The sequence below is a fragment of the Scatophagus argus genome, chromosome 12 (genome assembly GCF_020382885.2).
Source record: "Scatophagus argus isolate fScaArg1 chromosome 12, fScaArg1.pri, whole genome shotgun sequence".
Taxonomy (NCBI): domain Eukaryota; kingdom Metazoa; phylum Chordata; class Actinopteri; family Scatophagidae; genus Scatophagus; species Scatophagus argus.
Window position 1 is genome coordinate 21405292 of NC_058504.1, and position 14384 is coordinate 21419675.

General features: G+C 41.0%; 1 protein-coding gene across 1 annotated transcript; it reads right to left on the reverse strand.

Annotated features, from left to right (window-relative positions):
* Positions 1–876: 876 nt before the first annotated feature.
* fgf24 (fibroblast growth factor 24) lies at positions 877–13560 on the reverse strand. The gene is made up of 5 exons (XM_046406929.1): positions 12506–13560; positions 12286–12322; positions 7629–7806; positions 4262–4368; positions 877–2841 (listed from the first exon to the last, which is right to left on the reverse strand). The coding sequence occupies exons 1-5, from the start codon at positions 12535–12537 to the stop codon at positions 2563–2565; spliced, it is 633 nt and encodes a 210-aa protein (XP_046262885.1). The 5' UTR covers positions 12538–13560; the 3' UTR covers positions 877–2562.
* Between the last annotated feature and the right edge of the window lie 824 nt (positions 13561–14384).

Here is a 14384-nt window from a genome sequence, read left to right on the forward strand (position 1 = left end):
ACTGGGTCACACATCAAACACTATGTCTCCACCTTTAAAAGCAGGCCAGACGTCCAAAATCTCATGACACATGAACGGGGGACTTCTGTGTCTGTTGGAGGTAACTACCTGAGTGGAGTGGATGGATGAGATGGGATGTGGGGGGACCTGATAGCATCGCTAGGAATTTAAACAGAAGTATTTTTTCCCCCTCAAAGCCACCATCTTTCAGTCTGACAGTTACTGTAAACATCATTCCAGCGCACAGCATTGTAAGACGTGCTACTCCACATTCCTTTAGCACTTTTAAAAGATGGAAAAATGTCTAAAATATTGTATGTTTACTGGTCTGGAGAACAGAGCGTTCACATCAAAGTAAAGGTGTTTTTTTAAGTGCTCAAACGTTAGCAAAAGTACAGCTCATCTTCGTCACTCTTTGACAAATAATATGAAGTATTTTTGTGTGTTTGTGTGTGTGTGTGTGTGTCTCGTGATATCTGTGCCACTCACCACAGCCATGATGTGTTTGATGATGCAGCGTTTAATCCTGTTTCATCAATACATGTGTATGTCCATTTTTGATGCCAAAAAAGAACACATACAAGGATAAAATGTTACTTTCTTTGCCAAAATCACCTTTTGTAATTACATAATGATAACAGTGTTTAAAAAAAGCACCAACCGTGAACTCTCAGTGATATAAAAAGCGTTCAAAGATTTTGCAATAGGCCTTTCTCAATTTAAAAACCACTGACCTTAAAAGCAGTCCTCACACTTGGGGTTTGTATATAAAAATGCATACCTTGGCAGTATGCAGAGAAGGGAATGTACTCTATGTCCAACCAATCGCTACCTGCAGCATTTCTCTTTTAGGCAGTATGATATTCAGTGTGCACATCGTAAAATTCCAGTCTAAACCAGGACATAAAAGCACTTTTACTTTTTTCCGCAGTGCAATAAAGACATAAAATAGGCCCTTTTTTTAAAATATAGTCCTCATTTTATTAACAGAGGCCAAATAAAACTCATCACATTTTATTTACAAAGGGAGGCAATAAATATCTTAATAATAGTCATAAAATTATTTTTGCTTACATTTGTTTAAAAAAAGTCATAAATGTGTCATGTTGTTAGTAGCAACTCATACAAAAACCTGCCAACAGACAGGTGAATACATACTACTGGTGAAAAAGGGGCTGGACTTTGTTGTCAGTGAGAGAAGGAGTGACAGAAGCACAGACTTTTCCCCTTTATGATTCAGACACAAACTACCACATGTCGCAGAAAATGTTCCCAGAATCCAGGAGGAGCTGGAGTTGTCAAATGTGTGTTTATGAAGTGATCAGAGTTGGCTGGAGCTACAGTACACCTGTCTGTGGATCACTGATCTGACAAACAGGCACGGAGCTAAGCTTTCCCAAAAGCATCTTTGAGACTTTCATCCAGTGAGAGTGAAAGCAGCGAAGATGAGCTCGCAGCCAAAAGATGATTTTGGAAATTGGGGCAAAAAAAAAAATGAAAAAGAGCTCAGATCAGCACAGTGTCAACTGAAAGGTTCTTGAGATGAACACAGACAGACTGTCAGACTAGGTAAAGATAAACAAAAAGAACAAGGAGGTAGAGGACATCTTCATCACCAACCCCAAAATATTAGCTTGCTCACGCTAGAAGAATTAAGGCATCCTTTTCTGGAACAACTTTACCACATGTCGGGAAGAGCTGCTGGAAAGCGAGTCCAAGGGGCAGACACATCCGTCTCCCGAGCGAGATGAAGTTGGAAGACTTACGGATCACGTTTGCTGTTATATGTGTTTGTACTGTGTTTTTGTAGTGTTTTAACTAGCTAGTGCCTGACTAGTCAAAGCATGTCGAGTTTTAGCTGAATCACAGGCTGCATGGAAATGGAAAGGAAATCACGCACGGCAGTCGGAGAGCGCGGCGCATTCCAGGAGCCGTGAGTGAAGCTGAGGTTGAGAGATGTACGGAAAAAAAGAAGAGGAAGAGAAAGAGAGGGAGACCTGTAAAAATATTGCACTCGAAGCTACACAGTTATCCTGGCAGCACAGTGTCACCTGTGGCTGCCACCTCTCTCCATTTCATCTCCATGGTGTCTGATTCCAGTGGAAAGTATGGGATCCGCGTTGTGAAGGGCAACACAAACAAAACCGACAGGTATTCCAATAAATCTCTAGTTGGCTGATTTTTATAACATTGCGTCAGCTCCTGCTTCAGCCCCCATTGTCAAAAAGAAAGCATGCCTTCAGCTTGCAGTTCAAACGTAGCTGAGGATGACAGCGACAGGAATTCTCTCAGACGTCCTTTAGTTTATCCAGTATAAATAACAAATGACAGACACGTTAGCACATTGACATCAACCCAGAAGAATCCAAGAGTTAGGAAAAATTCAGTCATCCTGAAATACAAAAATAAAACATCTTTGCCTTTTTTTTGTTTTTTTTTTTGTCTGTCTTACTTTTAGAGAAGTGAAGTCTTTAAGGTGATTCTTTTAAGACAAGAAGCTTGGGATTTTCAGATACAGTTTTTTCCCTCCCGAGGAAAATTAGTGCTGTCCCATTGGTCCCATCAGTTCCTCTTGGAGTTGGGTTTTAACCGCCGAGCCCTTCGTGTCCGCTTAGTTACTGGGGTGAAACGAAACTCCTCCAGTGGATCCAGCCTGCCCTTCGGCTGGCGCTTCATGAAGTGGACTTCCTGTTGCCGCTGCGTGGTCCGCGATCCTTTCTTGGGCCGACCCTTCCTGTTGAAGCCAAGGTACCATCCTTTGTACTTGGCTGACACGAGAGCCGTGTAGTTGTTCTCCAGGAATTCCTCGACAAAGACGCACTCCTGCTTCCTTCCATCGGGCTGAAAGAAGGAAAACAAATAGGACATTAATTAATTATTGATATGGCAGCACGGCAACATCTGTTTTTAACATTCTGGCTTATTTATGTTGCATCAGTGTATTGCTGCTCAGAATAGTTTTTCCATTATGTTTTAAAATAGCACAAATTCTAAAAATGCTGATTACGTGTTGAGAACATGAATTTTCCCTCACTGGAAATGTGTGATTATGAAACAAATGGCATTAAGAAGATAACAGATACATAAAGGCAAGTGAAAGTTTTGAATCATGATTGAAAAGATAAACCTGGCATAAACTGATGTTATTCATTGTAAACTTTTACACGACTAGTGAGCTAACCTGCAGGCTTTTACTCTCTACTGTTCTGTTGTCATATTTGTGCCCTATCAGACTCTTTTAATAACTGAGAAAAATCTTTAATTTGCTTATTTTTTCTTCTTTGTTTTCTTTATTGCCTTTCCTGTCGAAACAGAGAAATTCCATATTAATGTTTGTAGGTCAAGTCTGTAATGAGAACCAGGAAATGGTTAGCTTATCTAAATGGAAAGACTGGCCAGTACGTCTTTATAATTAATGGATCGATCAAAGAGTGGTATCAATCTCCTCTTCTAACTGTCTGCATGAAAGGTAAATCTCCCAAAATGTCAAACTGTTGCTGCAAGATACTGGACAATAAATTCATATTCATTGACTTCATATCTGCTTATCTACATGGCGGTGAGGGCATTTCTGTGATTTACAGTACAACCGAAGCTAAAAGCCACCAACAATCAGTGATTTAAACGTCAGTTTATCCGATTTTTAAAAAAATAATCCAACAGTGGTTTAAAAGTTAAAAGTACATTTTTTTAAAAACAAAACAAATGAGGCCCCAGCAACTGAAATTCAAAATGCATGTCTCTAACAGATGACGGTGATGAGAGAGTGAAAACTTATGTGAATTACTACAGCCCCACTGATGCTGACAGCATGAGTTATTAATACAACAAAATCACACATGTGCCTCCACAGTGTACGTTTTCAAATATTAACTTCTTTCCCATATCGGGGCGGCCGTTCGCAGAGTCACATGCAGTCGTCCCGCGCTTTGGGCCACCTGGTGTGACTGATATAATTGCAATGGCATTCCTCCTAAGTGACCATTAGTCTCTCAATGCATTGTGGTGATTGCAGTCTGTAATTGACTGATCGAATGTCAAAGGAGTAGGCCGATTACGTAATGGAAGAAGGGCTGTGAGTTATCAAAGGGGTTTTGTTAGGGTGTACAAAAACAGCAGGAGGAAGTAGATCTGAGGCTGTGTTCCACTCAGCCTGGACTAAGAGCTCTGTTTAAAAGTTTGATATTAGAAAGTAGCAATTTAATCTTGTCAGCGAAAATTTTGGCAAGAGAATCAGAAATGACAACCAAAGGATACTCACCCTTCCAACTATTTTACCCTTCTCGTTCATGCAAATGTAATGTTCGCTCTCTTTTCCTTTTATTCGAATGTGGCTCCCGAAGGTCTCTGTCTCGACAACAAGAAGAGCTGGAAAGGAGAAGAAAAAGCACATTCTGTTAATGTTTTTCCACTCACGTAAACATTATTTAAAGATTCCCCTCCAATCAAACAAACCTAAAAATAATCATAATTAATTTTAAATCCTGTGAAAGAGGAAACTGAAGATGCGACATTTGAGGGGCAAACACAGAGCTTTGCCACACAACGAAAACCTAATGACTTAGCCTACAATGTGCGCTAAGTATCACACTACAGTATTTTAGGCTTATGAAACTCATGAAGATGTTATAATTTTTCATCATATTTTCCACCATACTCGTCAACCACTAATCTGACTTTGAAGACTAAATTACCTTTAATCACATTAAGGATAACAAATCACAAATGAACAAAATCCTGTAAGATCCTGAACATATAAATTAGCGATTCTGACTTGACAAACACTGTATGAACGTTTTCACATGAATATGGAAAATGATGCTGTTTTGGCTTGTTTTCTAACAAAAAACAAAAAAACACACAGCAACTAAAAGAGATGAACTATGGGTCTCAGGAGCAAATCATTCAAGTCTTTTGGAGGTATATCAACTGCATAACTTTCTTTATTCATCACCATATAGGCAGCAAAACAACAATGCTACCATCACTTCAACCTGACACAGCAGTAATCCACTCTCCAGACACATCATGGCGGCTCTTTTATCCACCCCCCCCCCAATTGTAAATGTTAACCCCCGCGAGGTCACCTTTGTCTCTGCTCGCTCCTTCGACCAGCAAAGAGATCTGCCAAACATTTGTGGAGCGGTTATGTGCCCCTCGGGATTAGGTTTCAAGTTCCCTTTAGTCTGTGCTCACTCAATCAAAAAGTTAAGATGATCCATTTGTTTAACACACAGGGCCATTCAGTAGCGCTCAAGGGAGCAGAGGAAGAAAAGGCGAAGGGGATGGGACGGGCTCGAGGGCAGAAGGAGCTCCCCTCCTCCTCGCTCCACCCTTAAATCCAACCTTGAGAGGAAAATGGGAAGAAGAAAACCTGTCTCAAAGGTGAAACGAAGCAAAGGTAGACGGCACTCCTTCTCTTGTTTTGAGGGATTTCCATTTGTACATCTTAGTTGTGAACTGACGAAAAGCATTTCTGATTTATTTTTTGCTAGAAAGATGAGTCTGGAGCTTTTCAGGGTCCTTGAGGAGGACAAAAAGGTGAATGATGTTTAAAAAGATATTTCAGCTCTGTAAGTCAAATCAGGAGTCATTTGACAACACTTTGGCCTTCTCACTCATCACTGGCTTTGCGTGGAGACCCAGAATTCAACCTCAAATATGAAGCCTCGACCCCGAACATCAGATCAAACATTATTTCCCTCCCTATCGTATGAAATCCTGTGCCCATGACCCCATCCAGTCCCTATCTTTGCTGCATCTCTAAACATATAAGCAGGACATTTTGGATTTGGTTGGAAGCCCTCTGTGTGTTTCAAGTTTTCCTGTGCTGACATTAAAATATACAAAAAATGAGTTTAAAATGTGAAATAGGTTGATTTGGTTTTAGCAAAACAGGATTCACAAGAAAACAAGTGAGTGGCCACCGTGATGTTTTGTATATTGTGTGCTCTGGTTATTTCTTAAAACACTTCTCAAGACTCGATTGGCAGCCATAGTTGGTACATAAAAGAAATTTTAGAATATTTGATGAATAGTAGAACTAAAAATCCCAATTCCAGCGACTTCTTAACAAATGCAGTGTTTTCTAACTTGGTGAAATACCAACATTGTCGGGCCACAGGCATTTTTTGGCCCCGGCATGGGGTCACCTGTCAAAGAAGCTGAAAACTCCTGTTGTTAAGTCCACATAGCAGCATTTATCAGTTTAAAAGCCTTTGCAGTGACCTCTTATCTGCTCTGAGTGGACAACAGGCATCATTTACAATGGATTGTACTGGAAAAAGATTGTTCTACTCTCTTAAAAGTAATGAATATGCTACACTAATACCTAAGAAGAATGATAACACCCACACTTTGGCTGCACTGATATGGACTTAGTGGTCATAAAGCTCTACATTGAAGAAACATATTTCTTCTGTGGTGTTTTGTGGACCTCCTCCATGGAGCTGTAGTGACTGAGGGAGGATTAGAGCAAGGAGAGTGTCTTCCTGAGCATTATTAGTGAGTGCAAAGGAGTTCACAGGTGCCAGGTACTGCAGCTGGATGGGGAGGAGGAGGAGGAGGAGGAGAAGGAGGAGGGGGAGGAGGAGGGGCGGAGGGTAGAATTGGCAAGGCCTCATGGGAAAAATTGGATCTGCTTCCACTCAAGCTCTAACAAGCAGCGAGGAAACTTCGCCTCGGCGCATCTGTGACTGAACACACTCACTCAGAGGCATTCAAGACCAGCAATTTTCCAGCCATGAGTCAGCTGTTATGAGCAAAATATCTGAAGGAAAGTACACCCCAAGTCCTGCTGCCTTGTGTTTGTGCCACAGCATCAAAGAGTTCTTCACTGACCGTCAATTTACTCATCCGCCACATTTGTTATGATTTGAATTTGTGAACAAGTCCACACAGAGAGCAAAAAGAATACACTAAAGCAGAAAATTGCATCTCAGAATGTTAGATTCAACAACATTTTCAAATTAGCGTGGAGCACTTCCACACAAATCACACTGCTTGCCCAAACCCAACATTAAATGTGACAATGCCCATTGCAAACCACTATGTAGTGATGGAAATGAAAGATTATATATTTAGTTTTAACTTTAGCTTGCACTTTCAAGTTCAAGGACAATACAACCGTAAGATTTGCACTTCTCAATACAGGCAGCAACAGTCTCGATCTCTGTGAAAAACACCTGCATGTTCTATTTCGTTTTTCATCGCAAATGTTTTCAAAAACCAACAGCGATAAACATTTTGCAGAATGGCAAACTAACAAGTCACTTTTGGTCAATATTTGAAATTTTGGCAGAAATTCACGCCGTTGGCCTATAAATCTAACAAGTTAAAAATAGACTTGCTCTGGATACCTAAATGCTGCAGTAAACATCCATTGCAAGGTCAGTGATTTCATAACGCTTCCAGCCATTCCAACCAGTAGTTGGTGGCTTCCAAAAGTCACCATCCACTTTACCCCGGCCAAACAAAGAGCATGGAAAACCACCTCCAAACAAAGGGCAGTAAACAGTGGCTGCAGAAGTGAGAAAAAAATCTCAAGACGGTAGATGGTGTTCATTTCTCATCCTGTTATGACAAACTAACTAAAGTGTCAAGTGAAATGCACAGGAGTTCTCCCATACCATACTTGCCCCCATCATCTCCGTTGGCGTTGACTTTCTTTCCTAAGATCTGGACGTGTTTTCCCGTGGTTCTGCTGTAGAGCTGATAGATCCGGACCTGCTTGCGGCTCAAGTCGTCCGGGTTCCTCGTGTGGTTCTCGATGTAAAACCTGAAATCAGCAGAGCTCTGCTGGGACTCCTGCACAGAGAGACAGGAGGATACCCAGAAAGAGAGAAAAAGAGAGAGACAGAGAGAGAGAGAAGATGAAGAAAGATAGAGGGGAAAAACAGACAGTGAGAGATCATCATGGCACAGGTGTTGTTGGTAATGTGTGGCTGTTGCTTTTATGGGCGCTGTGTCAAAGAAATTATGCTTCAGGGAGTAAAAACTGAGATTGAAAATGTGGCTGTGGCATTTCAGTGTTTTGTTTCTCGCGTTCAGCTGGCGCATTTTATATGCATTGCATTTACAAGCTGATAACTGCACTGCAGTATGTGTTAATGAAATCACCATTTGAGTAAAAATCCCACAGAACAAGAGCAAAGCCTATAATGCAACCTTCTGCTGCTTTGTATTGAGACAGCAGTATACTATGTGCCTCAGGCGATCTTGAGAAACCTGTACTCCATTTCCACAAGCAAGCAAGCCACTAGCAATTATACACCTGAAGCATCCAGACCTGTTGCACTATCATCAAACAAATATCTGCCTGCAGGCGAAGTAGGGTCCATAAATTAGGTAGTGCAGCAGGCGGAGGACAAGGCTGAAAGATGGCAAGAGGCACCTTGAGCCACAAAAAACACTCATGCGGGAGGATTTTTGTATCATATCGTCCAAATCACCCTTCAAAATTCACTAGCCTGCTGTTTACGAGTCACCTTAGACCTGACATAAAAGGCAACGGAAATAGTTGACTTTGACAGCATGTCCAGAAAAGCAATAGTGTCATCCAACATGTGGAAGAGGGAGAGGAAACGTATACTTTCAGAAGCCCTGGAATCTCAGTTCACATCAAGATCCCATTTCCCCAGCTGTATGGTGTGGTAATTGCACAGTAATGGCTTTTTATGTGGCTGTTCTCAGGTGGCTAATTATATACACATAACATACCCCAAGTTCTTGTTACACTGACTTCAGTAAATTAATGACAAACATGATGGAAAACTGTTACCCCAGAAGAACAAATCCTTAAACTCAGAGAGGAAAAATTAACAACTTCTGCAAATCTGTGAGCAAATCCTATCAAGACTCCTAACATGAACCATGTGTCATACAAGTTATGACCCAATTCAGGTGCCTAATCCTTTTAAGAACACTGTCCCAGAAACTGATGTAAAGTGTGGATATCAACTTCCAATGTCAAAAACGGCCAAGTTTTTTTTTTTTTTATCTCAAATGGCCAAAGGATTCTATGATAAAGCATTAGGAATCTTCTCTCTGCCACATTTGGACAGGCTATAGAAATATCAAGGACTTGTTGGCTCATTATGACGTATTTGGTCTAGAAATGTGGACCTTGGAGGCTCCAGCCCCTGGACTGGGACACGGCTTCTGTATCTTGACATGCAGGAAAAAACGCCCCATTACTTTTGGCATCAGAGAGAGAGAGAGAGAAAATGATATCGAAAATACCACTGATGCAACAAAGTTATGGTGTTAAAACTGACTTCAGTTTATGGTGTTATGGTGTGAAAACTGACTTCATGGTAACAAAACTTAGCATTTGTGATGACGTTATACGCTTTCATTTGTGTAATTCATTTTTTTCCCAAAGCAAATTGATCAAAATTAGCTAATGCTTTACCATTTTTCCTCCATAGTTTCCAGCCCAACTACTTTTATATAAACAGATTTAGACAGACACAACCTCCATGAAGGAGCTGTGCAGCCATGACAGTCATGTCACACATTGTCCTCCAATAAATAGATATTATTTTACTACAGTCAACTGCAGTGACGCTAAACCATTTCCTTAATATTAGAAACTCAACTGGGACTCAAACAATAGTTTTACTGCATGAAAAGGCACATTTACATCAGAGACTGCTGCTCATGGAAGCTTTCACATTTGATGCTCTAAACATTTGATGCCTACAAGGTGCTCCTGAGGAAGATTCCAGAAAATGATGCATGTAAGAGCTGAGCAGCTAGCAGCAGTAGCCACAACGGCTGAACAAACAAAGAAAAAGGTGTCACCTACAGGACTTTTCCTCCAAGACGTCAGTACCACTCAAATTGTAGGCTATGACTCACAAGTGACCTCCACACTTCACAGAATATTTAAAAAAAATAACTGAGGTTGGATTACAACTTTTGATGATTTAAAATTAAACACGTGTGCACCAGAAAAGTGTAAAAATGAGACACAAAAATGTTTCAAAAGTCAGTCATCAACATCATCTGCTGTCAGGTCTCTCAAAATGAAGCTCAGAGCTAATGAGCAAGAAAAAAAAAAAAGAACACACAACAGATTGGGGCCTAACTGGGCTGCTACTGGATTTATCCCAAATCTCCCCATCTCTAAACAAACACAAAGGTGTGTTTGGTAGACAGTTGCATTTTGCGTCAAGGGAGGGACAAGCCTAAGCACATGGCCGAGGCGAGCACGAGCAACAACAGTTTTTTATCACGCTGTCTCCTTCCTTCAAAGGCACAGCATGAAAACGGATATGGTTGAAACTTCAAAAGTCTGGCGCTCATCTTTACCCAGGAAGCTTAGTTGTCGCATCCATCTAAGATACACCTTCCTATCTGCCTGACAGACACAGACAGGGTCACATACACAAATGGAGAATGGCGCACTCTCTCAGGCTGGCAATGCACTCAAAGTTAACTTCCAACTGTGGTCGCTTCTGTTGTTTTTCCCCATGAAATCACAACCATAGCATGACACATAAGAGCCACCATTAGCTGCTCGTAGCAGCGCCGAGGAGCAGAATGGGCCAACGGCATGCAGAGGCAAAAATCACAGGAGGATATTAAAGGACTATTCCTGCGTTTTCTTTATCATCATTGATCATCTGCAAATCTGAAAGCACTCAAAAGAGCCATTTCCTTTGTTTGTTGAACACCTTTATCTAATCTCACTTTTTCTACACCACTAAAAACATGCCAATCACACATTAAAACAGGAGGGGGGGGGGGAACAGAAAATGTCATGCATGAGTCCACCTCATATTCTTGTCTGCACGGACTGGAGTGGTCAGTTGACACTATGGCTTTGTTTACCTCGTCTCCTTTGGAATAATCAGAGTACACTGACTTGCATAACACTGCAGTGTGTAGTTTTGAAGGTTTCAATATTTTTCCATCAGAAAATGAAATAACAGGTGTTAGAACTGTTTCTTTGTCCCTGAGAACTAACCTCCCCCTGACCAGGACGAGGTGATCCCAGCAGCACTAAATGGAAAACAAATTTTTAAAGTAAAACACCAGAATTGTGCAATCAATAAAAATTTATTTTATATAGTTCACAGACAAACTTGCCCTCTTGCAGAGTTTTATTTGTCTAAAAAGGTCAAACACTAACTGCCTTTGATTCAGTTTTATCTGACAAAAATGTAAATCTATAATTGCAATCTGTTAAAGACCTAATTACATAAAAACTACAATTAAAAAGTTGCCAGCTGTGGGATACTTGGAAATGCATCCCAGAAGTGGATGCTAGATAAAAACCGAACCTGCTGTGTTTTTTTTTTTTTTTTAAATCAGTCTATGCTGTTTTAATATTCAAGATCATAACAACAAAATTAATTTAAAACAATGGCACGTGGACTATTATGATGAAAACACGTCATGTCAATAAAGTGATCAGATAGCTTTATGAGTGAAGGACCAGGCTCTCTGCATCTTCTCTGAATCACAGCGCGCAATTAGGTGAGTGGATGCCTGCAAATCATTACTGTTCAAAGTGAGACGCAACTAATAAAAAAAAGTGAGGCAACAAGCGCCAAACGAGCCCATCTGTTCACAGAAAAACTTTTAACCCCGGGGATCAAAATATTTATTACACAATTCTGTTGTAAAATACTGAAACTGCTACTTGAACTCCACATTAAAAACAACGTGGTTTTAATTAAAAGTTACCATACTGGTGGGAGGTATTGGTAAAGTGCGCTAAACAGCTTTTACGCTTCAGGTTAGACTTTCCTCAGCGCCGTATTGCTTATAGTTCTTTATAAGCACTGAGGGTTTTAGTCATTCTGCGTTACTCACTTTATAGCCAATGTAGAGCAACCACTGCCTTTATAACCTTATGTATTAGACCGCAAAGATGCTGCGATAATATTAATACGGGGAACCAGTTTCGTTATGGTCCAGTGTTGAGTGTGTTTCTTACATTTTCGTTGTGTGGCGTTACATTATCGTTATAATCTCCTGTCCCCTCAGTCCATTTATTGCCCTGTTATTACCCCCTTTTGTAGTATCCGTCGTTGATTTCCTTTTTTCGCAAATTGTCCAGCGGTTATTTTCTCTTCGGGGCCCTAATTAATATGAATTCATGTGGGTTTAATTGAAGCAAGTCAATCCTTTGTTTAATATTGTAGGGACCACCCTGACATTAACCCGTACCCACCATCAGCATTTTTTCACGATAAAAATGTGCACAATAACACGAAAACACACACGCACACACACACACACACACAAAGGAGCTGAAGACGGGAGTAAACATACCTGTAGCTGGAAATAGAGTACCAGAAAATGTAAACACCTACGTGGAGAAAGAGGGGGAGAGAAGAGAGGAGGGGAGTGAATCACACAGGCAATTACATGAAGAATAAACGCAGCCTACCTGGATGAAAGCAATGCGCAAATATGAAGTTTTTGGCGACTTCTATTGGTAAGAATGCGTGATTTAATGTGCAAAAGGCAAACTGAGATGTAGAACACTTACACGTATATGAATCTCGAAGGTAGTAGAGACATCTTGACTTGCAGAAATACACCTGAAATACACCTGCTTCCACAGATTTAGAGCCCCAGGAAAGGTTGGCGAAATCGCCCCCCTCTCGCTTTCGCTCTCCTGCGCGTCCTTTACGCACACAACTCCGGGGGTAAGTAGGAGCTTGAATCCCAGTGTAAGGACAGATCACTGGAGAGCAGGAGCAGAGTCACGGGGTGCAACATTAGGTGCTTCCTTGTTGGGGGGAATTATCCAGAAGACTTTTCTCTCTCTCTCTCTCTCTCTGCTCAGTCTCCTCCGCTCCCCGAAATCCCGCGGCGTCTCCGTAAATCAGTGCCAAGCGTGGAAAGGATTCAGGATTTAACCTCTGCAAAAAAAAAAATCCCCTCATTCAAAATAAAAAAAAATATCCTGCGAGCTTTGCGCACCTTTGGCCAAGTTTCCCCACAATCCCAATCCTGCTGCTCCAGAGATCACAGGTTCCTCAGCTCCGTCCGTACCTGCGGGGGATTTCTACACCTTGCATGGGTCATTTTTTCTACCTAAGTGCTGCGGTGGAAAAGGGAAAAGCGGTGGATAATAGAACGCCCTTCCACCATAAACAAGTCGCTAAAAGAGAGCAAACAATCTTATCCAAGCATACAAAAAGTTGTGTTTTTCAAAATAAGTGGTGTGGAAATCGCAGCAACAGCAGCAGCAGCGGATCCCTGGAGAGGTTTGGGGGTTGATGATGGCGCAGCAGTGCCTGTCAGTGGTGTTTGTGCGTCTGCGGCTTGAGATTTGGGCACAGAGAGGCTTTTTTGTTGTTGGTGGGTGGAAACATGTCAGCGGTTTGCACCTGATAGGGTAATCTTGGAGAGACCATCAGCTTGGAGAAGATTTTTTCTCGGTGGGCAAAACGCGGCACAGAGAAGAACAAGAACAAGAGACGAACTGCTTTTTGGTGTCTATTATGAGATTTTTTTTGTTTCCCTCTGATGTCAACCTGGGAAAATATTTAATTGGTGTTGGTTAAGATATGGACAAGACAGCCTGCTTTAATAGATAAGTCTAATTGTAGGCACGTGGTGATATTTTCATTTGTATTTAGACGAGTTTTTTGAGTAAGTTTCCGTTTAACACAGCTTTTCCTTCAAGCAATATTTTAACTTTCAGTTTTTAGCACTTTAATGCCTATATGATTATATTACAATAATAATCACTATCATCATAGTATTGTTACCGTGAAAATAAACACCGTGTTGCAGCAGCTACAGAAACCGCTTCTCTCTCTGTTATTTGTGCTTTTTAAACTGCTGCAGGTTTGTGGATTGGCCTCGGCTCTTCCAGACAGCATTCAAATGCAGGTAGTGGACCACGAATTTTTTCATTAATGTGCTATAACTTATCCCGCATGTAAATGAAAGAGAGGTGTGAATGTGTTTACGAGCTGGCAGCAGTAAAGTGAGCCCACATCCCTGCTGCCATTAAAAAAGAAAAGAAAACCTTTGTGGCTCGCCTTTATTGTCCCATTAAAACTGGATCCTCGGCATTCCTCCGCCATTGATATTCAAAATGATTCTAAATGATTACATACATAACTTCCCATGTTGGGGATTTCAAAGGGCCCCCTATAGTGAGCTTAGTGGGAAATGAAAAGGAGTGTTTGACTAAGAGCTCCAGCTGCTGATCAACATAAGACAGACAGCAAAGTAAACAAAAACCATCCAGTAATCTGGGAAATATTAATTTATGACTTTTTTTATTTCAAAGTGTTTACGATTTACAGTGACAAGTTAATTGACAAAACCATTTGTGTTGTCTGTGAGTACTAACCAGAAGGTTTGATCCTGTCAACCACAGTGCACTTTAATAATCACTGTAACACAAC

What these genes read in the sequence shown, in the direction of transcription:
- fgf24 (XM_046406929.1), bottom strand. Translation starts at nt 12,537, where the DNA reads ATGTCTCTACTACCTTCGAGATTCATATACGT. An exon ending in CCTTCGAGATTCATATACGT is followed by an intron (nt 12,323 to 12,505) that starts GTAAGTGTTCTA and finishes TTCTCCACGTAG; the next exon opens with GTGTTTACATTTTCTGGTAC. An exon ending in AGGGTAAAATAGTTGGAAGG is followed by an intron (nt 2,842 to 4,261) that starts GTGAGTATCCTT and finishes TCCTTCTTTCAG; the next exon opens with CCCGATGGAAGGAAGCAGGA.